At 45.8% G+C, this 15,000-nt stretch overlaps 2 protein-coding genes across 2 annotated transcripts in view; both read left to right on the top strand.

Moving 5' to 3' along the window:
• The window catches only part of LOC133010028 (NLR family CARD domain-containing protein 3-like), a 49,587-nt gene extending 45,419 nt beyond the window's left edge, over positions 1 to 4,168 (top strand). The window contains exon 6 of the mRNA XM_061077442.1: positions 3,352 to 4,168. Within this exon, the coding sequence (XP_060933425.1) occupies positions 3,352 to 3,385 (34 nt within the window). The 3' untranslated portion in view covers positions 3,386 to 4,168. The remainder of the gene's footprint in view (positions 1 to 3,351) is intronic.
• A 4,475-nt stretch (positions 4,169 to 8,643) lies between these two features.
• LOC133009952 (carbohydrate sulfotransferase 12-like) lies at positions 8,644 to 9,418 on the top strand. The gene is made up of 2 exons (XM_061077410.1): positions 8,644 to 9,167; positions 9,223 to 9,418. The coding sequence occupies exons 1-2, from the start codon at positions 8,644 to 8,646 to the stop codon at positions 9,416 to 9,418; spliced, it is 720 nt and encodes a 239-aa protein (XP_060933393.1).
• The last annotated feature ends 5,582 nt before the right edge of the window (positions 9,419 to 15,000 follow it).

Below are 15,000 nucleotides of genomic sequence, written 5' to 3'. Positions count from 1 at the left end.
GAGTCACAACAACCTGCAGGACTCAGGAGTGAAGCTGCTGTGTTCTGGACTGGAGAGTCCAAACTGTCGACTGGAGACTCTGAGGTCCTTAAATCCTTCTTCACTTTTCAGACTTTCTTTCTTATTGGGTCATTATTTATTTAACTTGTCTCAGTTCTGCTCTGCTCACTGTCCCTCAGTCATCTGTCCCTCACCCAGCCTGTCAGTCACGTCCACCTCATCAACTCCATTCACCTGCACTCACCTGCTCCTGATCACTGAGAAAGTCTCAGTAAATAACATGTGGACTGAGGCCGAGCACTCGTCCTCCTCAGCTTTTCAAAATAAGACATATTCTTATTGAAACACGTTGGACAGTTGATAAGTATAGAAACAAACAGGAAGTGACATCAGGAGCCGTCCCTACTTTAAACAGTGTTTATTACACAAACCTGCTCAGTGACCAACACACAGAGAAGAAGCTGATGAATGAAACAATGGTCCAACATGTCTGATCTGATATTTATCTTCAGGTCACAGACTGGACTGAGGTCAGCAGCATGTTGAGAGTCTGTGTTGACATGATGACGATGCACAACAACAGGAGGACACATTCTAATATTCATATTTCTTTATCCAGGTTGGATCGCTGCAGACTGTCAGAGATCAGCTGTTCTTCTCTGGCTTCAGCTCTGAGGTCAAACCCCTCTCATCTGAGAGAACTGGATCTGAGTCTAAACGGCCTGCAGGACTCAGCAGTGAAGGAGCTGCTTGATCTACAGCAGAGTCCAACCTGTCGACTGGAGACTCTGAGGTCAGTAGATGGGTGGAGTCAGTCCACGCTGCTTTCATCAGTATTTTACTGAACACAGTCAGTATCACAGATCCAGGGTCTGTGCTACCAAGCAGGATTTGTGGTTATCAGGTTAACTTCAGGTTTAGTTTTTTCAGTCCTACGAAGCTCGTCCACTTCCTAACGAGGTAAATCACCATGGTAACTTCTGATGAACGGCTAACCTGCTCCAGGTTAAGTTGGAGATCGACCTGTATCAAAGCTCCGCCCACTGACCACAGTGACTCTACACTGTTGTGTGGTGCACACTCTCCTTAAAGGGACGGATAAGGGAAGTTTAAATCAACGTCTGGTTGGTTCAGTTGATCTCTAACTCACCCAGAACATCTCAATGTCTCCAGACTCATCCTGTCCCCAAAACACCAGATGACCTCAGTCAGCTTCCTGGAGACAGGTCCATGTGTGTCCTGAGAGACAGTGAGACAGTGTGTGTCCTCAGAGACAGTGAGACAGTTTGTGTCCTCAGAGACAGAGGGTGTCTTCAGAGACAGTGAGACAGTGTGTGTCCTCAGAGACAGTGTGTGTCCTCAGAGTCAGTGAGTCAGTGTGTGTCCTCAGAGACAGTGAGACAGTGTGTGTCCTCAGGGACAGTGAGACAGTGTGTGTCCTCAGAGACAGTGAGACATTGTGCGTCCTAAGAGACAGTGAGACAGTGTGTGTCCTCAGAGACAGTGAGACAGTGTGTGTCCTCAGAGACAGTGAGACAGTGTGTGTCCTCAGAGACAGTGAGACAGTGTGTGTCCTCAGAGACAGTGAGACAGTGTGTGTCCTCAGAGACAGTGAGACAGTGTGTGTCCTCAGAGTCAGTGAGACAGTGTGTGTTCTCAGAGACAGTGAGACAGTGTGTGTCCTCAGAGACAGTGAGACAGTGTGTGTCTTCAGAGACAGTGAGACAGTGTGTGTTCTCAGAGACAGTGAGACAGTGTGTGTCTTCAGAGACAGTGAGTCAGTGTGTGTCCTCAGAGACAGTGTGTGTCTTCAGAGACAGTGAGACAGTGTGTGTTCTCAGAGACAGTGAGACAGTGTGTGTCCTCAGAGACAGTGAGACAGTGTGTGTCTTCAGAGACAGTGAGACAGTGTGTGTCCTCAGAGTCAGTGAGTCAGTGTGTGTCCTCAGAGACAGTGAGGCAGTGTGTGTCCTCAGAGACAGTGAGACAGTGTGTGTCCTCAGAGTCAGTGAGTCAGTGTGTGTCCTCAGAGACAGTTAGGCAGTGTGTGTCCTCAGAAACAGTGAGACAGTGTGTGTCTTCAGAGACAGTGAGACAGTGTGTGTTCTCAGAGACAGTGAGACAGTGTGTGTCTTCAGAGACAGTGAGTCAGTGTGTGTCCTCAGAGACAGTGTGTGTCTTCAGAGACAGTGAGACAGTGTGTGTTCTCAGAGACAGTGAGACAGTGTGTGTCCTCAGAGACAGTGAGACAGTGTGTGTCCTCAGAGTCAGTGAGTCAGTGTGTGTCCTCAGAGACAGTGTGTGTCCTCAGAGACAGTGAGACAGTGTGTGTCCTCAGAGACAGTGAGACAGTGTGCGTCCTCAGAGACAGTGAGACAGTGTGTGTCCTCAGAGACAGTGAGACAGTGTGTGTTCTCAGAGACAGTGAGACAGTGTGTGTCCTCAGAGACAGTGAGACAATGTGCGTCCTCAGAAACAGTGAGACAGTGTGTGTCCTCAGAGACAGTGAGACAGTGTGTGTCCTCAGAGACAGTGAGACAGTGTGTGTCCTCAGAGACAGTGAGACAGTGTGTGTCCTCAGCCTGACTGTGTCTGTCAGGTTCAGTTGAGCTGATCTCAGAAAGATCTCCTGGACATGTTGAAGTGTCTTCGTAGTTCACGCCTCAGTGTTTCCTCAGTGAAGCTGTGAGAGGACAATGAGGACAGACGTCAGTATTGGACAGAGACACAGAGAGACAACAGTCGGCCAATCAGACGAGCCACAAGCTGCTTGGGATCATGTGATTGAGTTGACGTGAAGACGACAGTTGTTGTTGTTTTCATGTGAACAGGAAGTGAAGCTGGACCACAGCTGACAGCCTCACACGAGGGACAGAGACGTGTAGTCTTCATCTGATCTGAGACAGTTTGTCCTCTCACTTCATCAGTGAAGAACTGATCAGGTGGATCTTTGTCACAGCTCTGAGATCAGTGGGACTGAAGCCTCTCCTCATCACCATGGTAACCAGGAGCTCTTCATACAGAGCAGAACCTCTGCTGAGGTCCATCTGTCTCATCTGGTCCCAGTTTGTCAGAAGCAGATGTTCATCAACACACAGTGAAACATGTCTTCACCTGTAACAGCAGTAAATCCACCTCTCAGGTGTCCACTCTGCACTTTGACATGCAGAGGACACACACTGAGCTCTTAGCGTGTTCATTCCAACACGTGAACATGAAGCAGAGAGGAAGCTGCTCCACCTCTGAACAGGACTGAAGTCCCTGCTGCTCTTTCTACTGGATGAGCTGCATCACTGACTCACAGCTGATGAAGTGAGTCTCTGTGACACTGATGTCTTCTTCTCTCAACAGGTGGGAGGGGGCATCTCTGTGGAGCTTTGTGTGAAGAGGACAGTGTGTGTGGACGGAGGCTGAGTTGTGTCCTGAGGATCCAGAGGCTGAAGCAGCAGCAGCTTGTGTGTAGTCTCCAATCTACACAACCCCTAATCTGCATGTGTTTGTGAGATGAAGCCGGAGCACCTGGAGAAAACACGTGGAGAACATGCAGACTCCACACAGGAAGACCCATCTGAACCGGATTCAAACCAGCAACCTTCCTGCCCCGATTGTGTTTATTCACATGAAGAATGTGTTTATTGAAATGACACAACACAAGCAGAATATATAAACCCTCTATAAAGAGTCACATACAGTGTGTTTAAGTTTGTCTTTATTATTGTCCACCTTTGTCCCTCAGTATGTCTCCATGTGTGTAGAACCACATTCTGTGTAGATGTTTGTTTATGATCTTAAAGTTCCTGGATTCACGTCACAAATTGATTTAGTTCAACACAAAGTTCAACACATTGAAATCACTTTGAGTTTAAAATCAGAGTTTTGTCTTTGACACAAAAGATCAAAACTCTGGACTTAAAAATGGGACGTTTTCATTTCTGCATCAGGTGCAGAGCGGTGGTGGCTTTTCTACTTTTGACCCACAGGTGGCGCTGCAGTATAACAGCAGCACATCCCAGTCAAAGCCTTTATATTCAGTCTATGAGTCAAACACATGGATCATTTCCTCTGTGACAAACCAGATGTAACGAGAAGAAAAACATCTCAGAGAGAAAAGTTCTGTTTCTACTTGTCTCTGCTTTAATGCTCAATAAACATCCTTCCACCGACTTCACTGGAATCATGACTCAGCGTTTCTTTCCTCTTCAAACAAACTGGTGGAAACATCTCGTCCTTGGTGCAGGTAAAAGAACAAAATCACCAGTTTGACATAATGGAAACAAGCAGAAGAAGAGTGAATGAGACATTTACAGTATGAAGAAGAGTCGATGGAGGAAACTGTTTCATATACATTTTACAATATTTAATAGAAAACTGACCCGAGGACGTTAAACCCAGAAACCCTAACTGACTTATAAGGAAAAGCTTGTGCTCGTAATGAAATTCTACATCTGATCAATTTGTCTCAATATAAACAGCCTGACAGCAGATCAATACATTTATTTTAAATTCTTTAATAGTTGATTTAATTCATTCACCAAACAAAACAGTTTAAATGCAAAACCTCTGATCCTGAATGAAAAGGAGCAGAAAGAAGAATAATCAGATATAATCTGCTGCTCGTTCACAAGACGCTCGTCAGCTCAGTAGCTTCAGCTTCACTTTAGTGTTTGGTTCCTTTAAGGTTCAGGTTTAGATTAGATTCAGGTTTAGATTCAAGTTTAATCTCTCTCTCTCTCTCTCTCTCTCTCCCTTGCGCTCTTGGGAGTGAGTGTGGTGAGTGTTTCAAACTGTTACTTTTCTACCTTTTTTCTTTGCTCTTTTCCCCCCTTTATTTATATTGGAGGTGTTTTGTGTTACTGTGTGAGTGACAGACACGTGTTCATGCTGCTAAAGAAGAGTGAGGAAGATTTAAACCTGGTCTTTAGATTTAAAATCGAGGAGTTTAACTACACGGTGCATGTTACATCAGGTAATATGAGATGTTTTGGCTGTGGGAAAGAGGGACACCTGATCCGCTTGTGCCCAGAAAGAGCCGGTGAGAGCCAGTCGGCTGCCTCTGCACCGCCCCGCCCTTTTCAGAGCCTGAACACGGGCAGAGCACTCTGTGCTGAGGTTCACAGAAATCTTTTGTAGGGCCTCAAAAGTCTTCTTCAACCCTTTGGGCTCGTCCAGGTTGAGGTTGTAGATGCATCCACAGAGAAGGACAATGGCTGCACTGATGTCAGAGATGTCCTCCACAACCAGCTTTTCCTCCATGACAAGGGCCATGTTGATTGTTCTGGGCATCGAGTGAGCTCTCCCAACATCCTCTTCAACAATGGTGACTCTGCCGAGTTGAACCCCTGCGACGGACGTTTCCTCAGAGTCTGTATCCTAGAGAAATCAAACAGACAGTCCTTTATTTTGTAAGCTTTTCATCCCCACATTTATAAATAAATGATATGCCCCTGCCCATGAGTGCAGTGACATGCACCTTTATCAGTTTCACTTTGAGTGCAAGTGACAGCTGTTCAAAATATGAAAACATTTCCCAACGACAAATTGAAGATCCATTCAAAAAGACATTTTGTAAGGCCACCGTGACTTTGAACTTTGACCCCCCAGATGTCATTAGTTACTCCATGTGAAGGGACAATTTGTGTGAAATTTTCTAAAGGTGTTCTTAAAATTGAGCTGGTCTGCAGTTTCTAGCTTCCCAGTTTTACTGATCATGCTTAATACCAAAAGCACAGAAAAAAGGTTAACATTTAAAAGGTGTGAGATAATTGTTTGATTCCATAAGTGTGAACAATCTGAAGGATTTTGATCAATATGCCAATAAGGATGAACAATATCCCACCCTGACAGTGCATATAAATCGGCCACAATCGAACACGAAGACTTGCAGCTAAATGTACTAATTTAAGGTTTATTAGGTGAACCCTCATAGATTAACTGATGATGTGTTTTTACTTTTACTGTGAGAGATTTCAGCCCTAATTACTTACATTACATTAAAGGCAATATAAATAAGTTTATATTCCCATTAAATGAGAGCGTTTGCTCTCTAATCAGAGATTTACTGGCCCCTTGTATATTTATATTGGCCCAGCTATTAAAAAAATGAAGAAAGTATTTTTACCAGACATGTCTCCAACACGCTGCATGGCTTCTCCCTCAAACATAGAGGAATACCTCGGAGAGCTGTGGCCTTCCTCTGTGCAAGCACATCGGTTTCTGAAAGACACAAAATGAAGATTTAAAAATATTTCATGGCCTGAAAATAAAATGTTAATGTCTGTTTTCAATGTGAACATGCACTATCCAGGTCTCAGACCCCCTTCATTTATCTCCTACTTGCATTACCTGGTCATCAAGGTTGTCAAGGGCCTTGAAGTCCTTTCCTAGTGTCCCACTACGTGTTCTGTAAAGCTGCATCAGCTGTGAGGCGTGTGCATCCAAAGATGTGAAGAATGTCTTCTTGAGATCCACTTGAGTGATTCGAAAAAACTCTGCACATATCTAAGAGGAGAAACAACAGTATTAGTGTTCATATAGACACCAATTACAGAAGGTGCCCACATTGTACAGTTATAAACTCAAAGGGGTTTTCTACATCCGGAAGCTGAACAGAATGACTGGTGGAATTGGGAGAACATTTAGGACATTACAAATCATAAAAAAAGAAATCTTAACTGTTTTTCCAAAAACAATGCTGGCCACTTCTCCAAGACATCAGCAATAGGCAGTTCTTCTTCCACAATACCCTTCCTGCGTAGGGCAAAAGTAGCTTCCATTTTGGAGTCAATCAGGGTCTTGTTTGGAAGTCTTTTTAGAACTTCTTCCTGCATTTCTTTCCTTTCCCTTTCTTGAGATTCGTCAGTTTGCCCTACTGGATTGTCTGGAAGAAAGTTCACCTCACATCTCTGGCTTTCTTCAGACGCCTGGCCACCTCTGGTCCCTTCTTTGGTTTACGCTGACTTCACCACAGCTTGCCATCCCTAGCTTTTGACTGTAGTTGCCAAGCTGATATCTGATGCTCATGGCCCAGCTGTGAAAGCCAGTTCCAACTCCTGGGTCAGCAAGACATGGGTGTTTCTCAATCAGTGCAACAGCCACTGATTCAATTTCTTGAGTCTTTGGGTAGGCCTTGTAGGAAAAAACTACCAGAGCTCTGTTGTCTAAGATGTCCATGTGCATCTCCCTCGGGACAGTGAGCAGTGCTCCACTCTCCTTGAACAAAGCATCACCTTTTCAAAGCCTCAGTGCAACATCGAATGAAAACACTGGAATTGGAATGGAGATGGCCAGTGCTCTGCACTCTCACGCCACTGAAGCTGTACTGACGAGCCCTGGGTTGCACTGGTGGATGGAGATGACATGCTATCAGAATCCAGTCCAGAAAAGGTAGAGATGTGGACATAGAAGCCGGCGATTGTGGTTGGTCGAAGGAGTGGGACAGGATCCTCAATACAGCTCTGTCTGTCAGAGCTGGGACCAGGAAGCAGAGCTGCAGTGCTACACACTCCTCTGCTCCCTCTGGATCAGTCACACAACCCCATAGAGATTGTGTCTGTCCACCTTCCCATTAAATTTTTTAAATTACACAACAGACCGAGAACTCCACACAAAAATCTAATACAAATTAACACAACCTCTGAAACAACGCAGGAAACTAAGACTTTCAAATGTGGTCTTTTAAACATTAGATCACTTTCCTCAAAGGCTATTTTAGTTAATGAACTAGTCTCAGATTACAACATAGATGTATTGTCCCTCACTGAGACGTGGCTGCATCCTGATGAATTTGTCAGTCTAAATGAATCTACTCCCCCAGTCATATAAATACACACGTTCCCAGAGAACTCAGACGAGGCGGAGTTGCTGCTATTTTTAACTCCAGTCTATCAATTAATCCTAAACTCAGTTACAACTCATTTGAATGTCTTGTTAGTCTTCCACGCCAATCCAGGAAACACCAACAGCCAATTGTCACGACTACCTAGCTCCCAGTAGCCATGACAAAAGAGAAGACTGACACCGTCGGGTAACGTTAACAATAACTCAGGTTTATTTAACAAAATGAATACAAACAACAGTCTCAAAACAAGGTGCAGGCAGCCTTACGGCATCAGGCCAGAGCTGGAACAAGAGAGAGCTTGGAGGTTCCGGGACACTGCTTAAATACTGATGGCAATCACCTGGTGGCCATCACCTGGAGCCCCGCCCCTCATCAACCACAGCCTGCTCCTCCTATGTGTTGCATGGGGAAAACAGGAGAATGCACACATATTAAACACAGGGCCTAGTGTTAAAGCCGAGGCGTCACATCACTCCCCCCCAAAAGACAGGAACCCATACCATGGGTTTCTGGTAAAACATCTCCAAAAAAGAAAAAATGTGTACACAATCATAGGCCTAAGTGAACTGATTAACTAATTAGTTCACTTAGTAACTGATTATTATTCTATTGAGATAACGCTGCCTAGATCTGCAAGGAAAGACCGGTTGGTAGATTTCATTCGCGAGGGCTTAAAAACACAACGGGTGTTGCCTTTTTTTTGTACTCCAGTTATGGATCCAGATCAGAAATCAGAGGCTGAGGCATCTGCTATGTCTCAAAGTATGTTAACTTTTGAACAGCAAAAAGCGATTTTGCAAATACAAATGGAGCAAAAGAGATTCGACGCTGCGGAAAGGGAAAAGGAACGTGTATTGGAACAGGAAAAAATGCAGTTCGACGCTGCGGAAAGGGGAAAGGAATGTGAATTGGAGCAGGAGGCGAGGAAGCACAGGGTCAAGGATGTCTGTTCAGGACAGGGCGCTGTGGAATTCCCTGGAAGGACTCGACCATTTGAGCAGATCCCCAACAGTAAGCTGAAACACCTGATAGTGGACGACAAACACCAGGTCATCTACTGCTTTGTTCCCAAGGTAGTGTGCACCAACTGGAAGAGCGTGATGGCGGTTCTGAGTCAGTCTATGATCTCGCCCTCCACAGGAAAACCGTACACTGACCCCAACGATATACCTGTGGGGCTCGTACACAACCATGATTTCTTCTCCTTATCCGAGTTCGGTTCTCTGTCCCGCCACCTGATGGAGCTCAAGCTCCAGCACTACACCAAGTTCCTGTTTGTTCGAGATCCTTTCGTTCGTGTCATCTCTGCCTTCAGGGACAAGTTTGGACGGTGTGTTTCACAGGAGAGAGAGAGAGAGATTTATTTATTTATTTGAGTTCTTAAGCATCAACCAGCATTGGTACGAGTTGTTGGGTATGAGCATGCTGCGTCGTTATGGTAACATCTCCGGGGCTCTGCCGAACAAATCGAGCGAGGCGTTTGCCGCAGGAGTCAACCTGACGTTTCTGCAGTTTATCAAGTACGTGCTTGATACAGAGACTGAGCCGAACGTACACTGGAAACAGATGTATCGTCTGTGACCAACCGGTCTTTCCTTGCAGATCTAGGCAGCGTTAGCTCAATAGAATAATAATCAGCGACGTTTATTAACTCCTTTACTGTAAGAGTCAAGAGACTCAAAAAGTTCTCCACTGCGCTCATAACCAGTGCAACCCAGCACTTAACAATTCATGATCAAATGAATACACATGTGGTGACCACTGTTCATGGCCAACAGTCAGTGTTGGGAAGGATACTTTCAAAACGTATTCCGTTACAGAATACAGAATACATGCCCAAAAATGTAATCTGTAACGTATTCCATTACATTAACTAATCTGAGTAACGTATTCTGAATACTTGGAATACTTCCGGTTTGTATTGCATTTTTTAAGTGTATGATTGCGGCGTTGTTATAGTCAGTGGAGCAGCAGCAGTTGAAACTCTCTCTCCGCTGATGCGGCGGGCCAGCTGGATGTCCGGCTCCCATCCACTCCCACCTCTGTGCCGGTCCCACCGGAGGCTGAACCCCCCCCTGCGCCAAGGCTACCTCGCGCCGTGCAGCGATCGTTTCGGCGTCGGGTCTATTTTTTTTTGCGCTTGACGCGAGCATATCCAGGAAACACACTGAAAAATGATTTGAAACGATATTGATGACATATTTTATATGATATAAATGATAAAGCATGCATCCCATAGTTTGTATTCCCCTTCTGTTGTCCTGGAGTTTTAAATTGACCAATTTGACCGATCACATTATTAAATGCCCCCCTCTGCCCCTCCATACACACAAGCAGTCATAAAGATAAAAAGAGAGGGGGGGGGGGGGGACACCCGACATTGAACGGAGCAAACAGCGGAGAAGTTCTTGAAGATGGATGAAATTAAATTGGGACGCTGTTGCAGTTAATGTTGGAGCAACAAGTGACCATATGCTTTTATACTACTGGGTCAACGGGTGATATTATTAGCGCTGCCCGGCGCTTCAGCGTCCGGTGTGAACCCGGCGTGCCTCGCTGGCCTCCTGCAGAGCCATGACAGCGGAGCTCTGGAGCGCAGGTCGGTCTTCTCTCACCAGGCGCTGGAAGGGCAGCTTGCGGATCAGCAGCTCCGTAGATTTCTGGTAGCGACGGAACTCTCTCAGAGCCTCGGTCCCGGGCCTGTAACGGTGAGGCTTCTTCACGCCGCCGGGGGCCCGGGCGCTCTTACGGCAGCCCTGGTCTCCAGCTGCTTCCTGGGGGCTTTGCCGCCGGTGGATTTACGAGAAACAGAGAAGTACCGTCATGTAATCCACTGATTTCAACAATGTAACTGTATTCTGAATACCATCTATTTAATTTGTAACTGTAACGGAATACAGTTACTCATAATTTGTATTCTAAATACGTAACGCCGTTACATGTATTCCGTTACTCCCCAACACTGCCAACAGTGCACTCTCACAACCAAACTCGATCAACAAATATCCAAACAAACAAATCAGCACGGTGCAAACGCGGTTAACACAATAGGGCAAACAAATCACGGAGCATTCCCCCTAAACATTTACCCCCCGACTAACCTGACCTAGCTTCTGATGGAACCGGGGATCAGTGAACAAAAAGAATTGAACACTCACCAATACCGTCAGATGCCAGCCATCCCGACCAAAGTCGATGCAGCCTTACCCAGCGGCGGTGCCCTCCGGTCCAGACTCCGTCACTGGAACCTAAAACCCAGCACGGAGGCGCTCTAAATGGGGAGAGCTCTCGCTCGTGTTACTAGCTGCCCTACTATTCAAAACCCACGACTACACCACACAGAACAAAACCGGGTGGATATTGCGTCAAGATCTAAGTTTACAACCCCGCTAACATGTCAACGCTACCACTTAGACAGTGCAGGTCCCCCCCACACAACCAGGCGAGGAAACAGCAGGCCACGCCTACTACTATAACTTCATTCACAATTTCCAGATTCAAAAAAATCGGACGAGCCCCCACATGTCACGACTACCTAGCTCCCAGTAGCCATGACAAAAGGGAAGACTGACACCGTCGGGTAACGTTAACAATAACTCAGGTTTATTTAACAAAATGAATACAAACAACAGTCTCAAAACTAGGTGCAGGCAGCCTTACGGCGTCAGGCCAGAGCTGGAACAAGAGAGAGCTTGGAGGTTCCGGGACACTGCTTAAATACTGATGGCAATCACCTGGTGGCCATAACCTGGAGCCCGGCCCCTCATCAACCACAGCCTGCTCCTCCTATGTGTTGCATGGGGAAAACAGGAGAATGCACACATATTAAACACAGGGCCTAGTGTTAAAGCCGAGGCGTCACACAATCCTGTTTGCTGTAGTTTATCGTGCTCCTGGGGCTTATACTGAATTTCTAACGAGTTTTTATCAAACCTCGTCCTAAAGTCCGATGAAATTATTATTGCTGGTGACTTCAATATTCGTGTTGACAATAATAAAGATAGCCTTAGTGTAGCATTTATTTTGATACTACACTCAATTGGTTTCAGTCAGTGTGTACACCAACCTACTCATTGTTGTAACCACACACTTGAACTTGTGTTATCATACGGTGTCGGAATTGAACATTTAACAGTACTAGCGCACAATCCAATTCTATCAGACCATAATTTAATAACCTTAGATTCTTCATTATCTGAATATATGCCACTAATAAAAAACTAAATTTCAAGATGTCCACCTGATAGTGCTGTAGCTAAATTTAAGAAAATAATTCCGATTACATTTAAACCCGTGTTATCCGTCGACAAACAAATTCTTTAAAAACCCGAGCTCCATTGAGATTGACCACCTCGTCGATAGCTCTGCAGACTCATTACGATTAACATTAGACTCAATAGCTCCTCTAAAAAAGAAAAACGTCAAACAAAGTAAATTAGCTCCGTGGTATAATTCCAAGACAAATGAGTTGAAACAAATATCAAGAAAACTAGAAAGGAAGTGGCGCTCCAGCAACTGTTGAAAATCTCCTCGACTGGAAGAGTAGTGTTAAAGAATATAAAAACATCTGTTGCACTTGTGTCCGTCCTGGGAGACGGATCCTCACATGTGTCTCTGAGGTTTCTACGTAGTTTTACATGTTAAAAGGGTTTTTAGTAGTTTGTCCTGACTCTTGTTGAGGGTTAAGGACAGAGGATGTCTCACCATGTTAAAGCCCTATGAGACAAATTGTGGTTTGGGAATATTGGCTATACAAATACAATTTGATTTGACTCCTCTAACAGCAGCAGGAAGAGGAGGAGGAGGCTGCTCCTCAGACGACCGGTGTTGGACATCAGGGACGTCACCGGAGACAGAAACTCACCCACCAGGCTGCTCCTCGTCCTGCCGGTGCTCCTCAGAGCGGTGCTGGGTGCAGCGGCAGGTCCGCCAAATGCGCCAAGAAGACGAGGAATAGAAAGGGAGCGGGAATATCGATCTAGAGAGAGACAGCTGAGGAGAGACCGGCCCAGAGAGGAGGAGGCGAGAGAGAGAGAGCGGAGAAGGGACCTCCTCAGGACCGGGGACCCTCAGGAAACCGCAGACTACAGAAAAGGAAAGTGTTGATTTAAAACTTTTAATAAAGTTGTATTCAAACCAAGTGGCGACATCTTGGGCTGAGCCATGAGGCCAGTACGGAAATGTAAAAAGCTGCAGTTCACTGGGTGGCTGCTACGCCTGTCTGTAAGGAGCAGAGAGTCCCATTGACTCCCATGTTAAAAAATTGTCCCTTTAAAGAGGTCATGAGCACAGTCCTCCAGCAGGGGCGCTGCTGTCAGACACTATATAAAAGAAATGCCGGTCACCGGATGACGTAAAAATGTCAGGAAGAAAAACTATGGAGCGTGAGAGTGAGACGAGTGAGAGGGAGGGAGGGAGGGAGGGAGGGAGGGAGGGAGGGCGACCAGGACTCATGGTTTCCTTTGAATGCATCACTGAGCCACTTAGGGTTACATTCCTCCCTAAACGGCCAGTCAGCAACAAGAGGAGGTCGTTTCTCCAGTTGAATCCTTCATTCCGGCATTTAAAAAAATAAACGTTATTATAAATTTTCAACTCAGTGGATCAGCAAGTCGAGGAAAAGGCACAGGAGGCAGGAGGCTGCGTTCCACAGGGCTGCGACGCAGGTACACAGGGGGAGACTAAACTGTCTCATTCACAAAAACAGGCTAAATAAAGGAGGTGTCAATAGTAGTGGAGGATGTACCAGCCTGTATCTGATGCTGCTGTTGTGTTCAGGACGCAGGAGGCTGCTCCGGAGACATCTGCTGGATGCAGTGACTGGACGAGGAAGAAGGTGAAGAGGAGGCAGGAGGCTGATGTTGGACATCAGAGACATCGCCGTCGACACCGACACCATTCAAGAAACCCACAACAACACCAGTGAGCAGAGTGGGACGCCTCGTCCTGCTGCTGTTGGACACAGGGAGGAAAGGAATACAGACTCGGATATCGAGAGGGAGTCAGATAGAGAGAAGGAGAGGGAGGGAGAGATGGAGAGGGGGAGAGAGGGCGAGCAGGAGGTCCGGTCCTCCAGTCCTCCTGAGACTCTGAATCCCCTGTGTAAGCTTCCTTGTGTTTTAGTTTCTCCCGTTAGCGTTTGTTTTGTTTTGTGTCTGTTAAACTTGTTTAATTAAAAATTCGCTTTTGTTTTAAACTCTGCGTCTGGGTCCTACTCCTCCCCTAAATCCTGACAGATACGTTATAATATAAGAGATCAAGTTGAAGTGATAAATACACATTAATACTTCTTCCTACATGTTCCTAGGAGGATCACCGTCATCCACCTCCTGCTCTTCCTCCACCTCCACCTCCTGCTCCTCAATTGTTGAACACTGGAATCATCAATAACTTCTGATATCATTTATATAGAGAGAGATTAGAGGTTTTGAGTCCTCCTTCCCCTGCTCCTGCTTCTCCACATCCTGCTCCTGCTCCTCCTGCTCCTCCTCCACCTCCACCTACTCCTGCTCCTCCACCTCCTGCCGCTGACCAGCTGGATCCACACGGTGGACCTGATGGGTGAGTCTACATTTCTACTGAGTCGTGGCAGTTTTGCAGCTGAGTCATCTTCAGTCTGGTTCTCTGATCTTTTTCTTCAGCAGGAGGCAGCGAGATATTTCTCAGTTTCACACTTTCTGATGCTCGATTCTGATTGGCTTAAGCAGTGGGTTTTTTATTTATTAAAAGTTGTCATCTGAACACAAAACTGAAATTATTAGATTTGATTTTGGGGGTGGGGGGGGAATCTGTTTAGAGAAGTTTCCTGGGATGCATCCAGCCGGTGAACCCATGACGAACGGACGCCGTCACATGATGAAAAGATTTGTCAATTCCTAATTTAATAAATGTCTGATTTCCTATCTTATTTGGTGAAGTTGTTTTCCTCACTTTCTACCTCACATTTAATCCATATTTAAATAAGGACATTTTCTTGTTGGAAAAGTTAGAATTTCTTTTCATTCCCCAGTTTGATGATTAAATCTTTTCTCTTCCTCCGTCATCTTCATAACTGCATCATTTCCTGTGTCGTCCTCAGGCTGCAGACCAGATCCAGCGAGCCCCCTGACTCCGCCTCCTCCTCCCTTAAATAAACATTTATTTTGTAATGACGTCTCCTGTCC

This window comes from Limanda limanda, chromosome 1 (assembly GCF_963576545.1).
Source record: "Limanda limanda chromosome 1, fLimLim1.1, whole genome shotgun sequence".
Lineage (NCBI taxonomy): Eukaryota > Metazoa > Chordata > Actinopteri > Pleuronectiformes > Pleuronectidae > Limanda > Limanda limanda.
Note: the sequence above shows the minus strand (reverse complement) of the source record. Positions and strands in the feature narration are given on the sequence as shown.

Excerpts from the sequence above, each read along its gene's own strand:
- LOC133009952 (XM_061077410.1), top strand. The coding sequence starts at position 8,644 with ATGGAGCAAAAGAGATTCGACGCTGCGGAAAGGGAAAAGGAACGTGTA. Across the intron at positions 9,168-9,222 it reads TTCAGGGACAAGTTTGGACG|CATCAACCAGCATTGGTACG; the intron begins GTGTGTTTCACA and ends TGAGTTCTTAAG.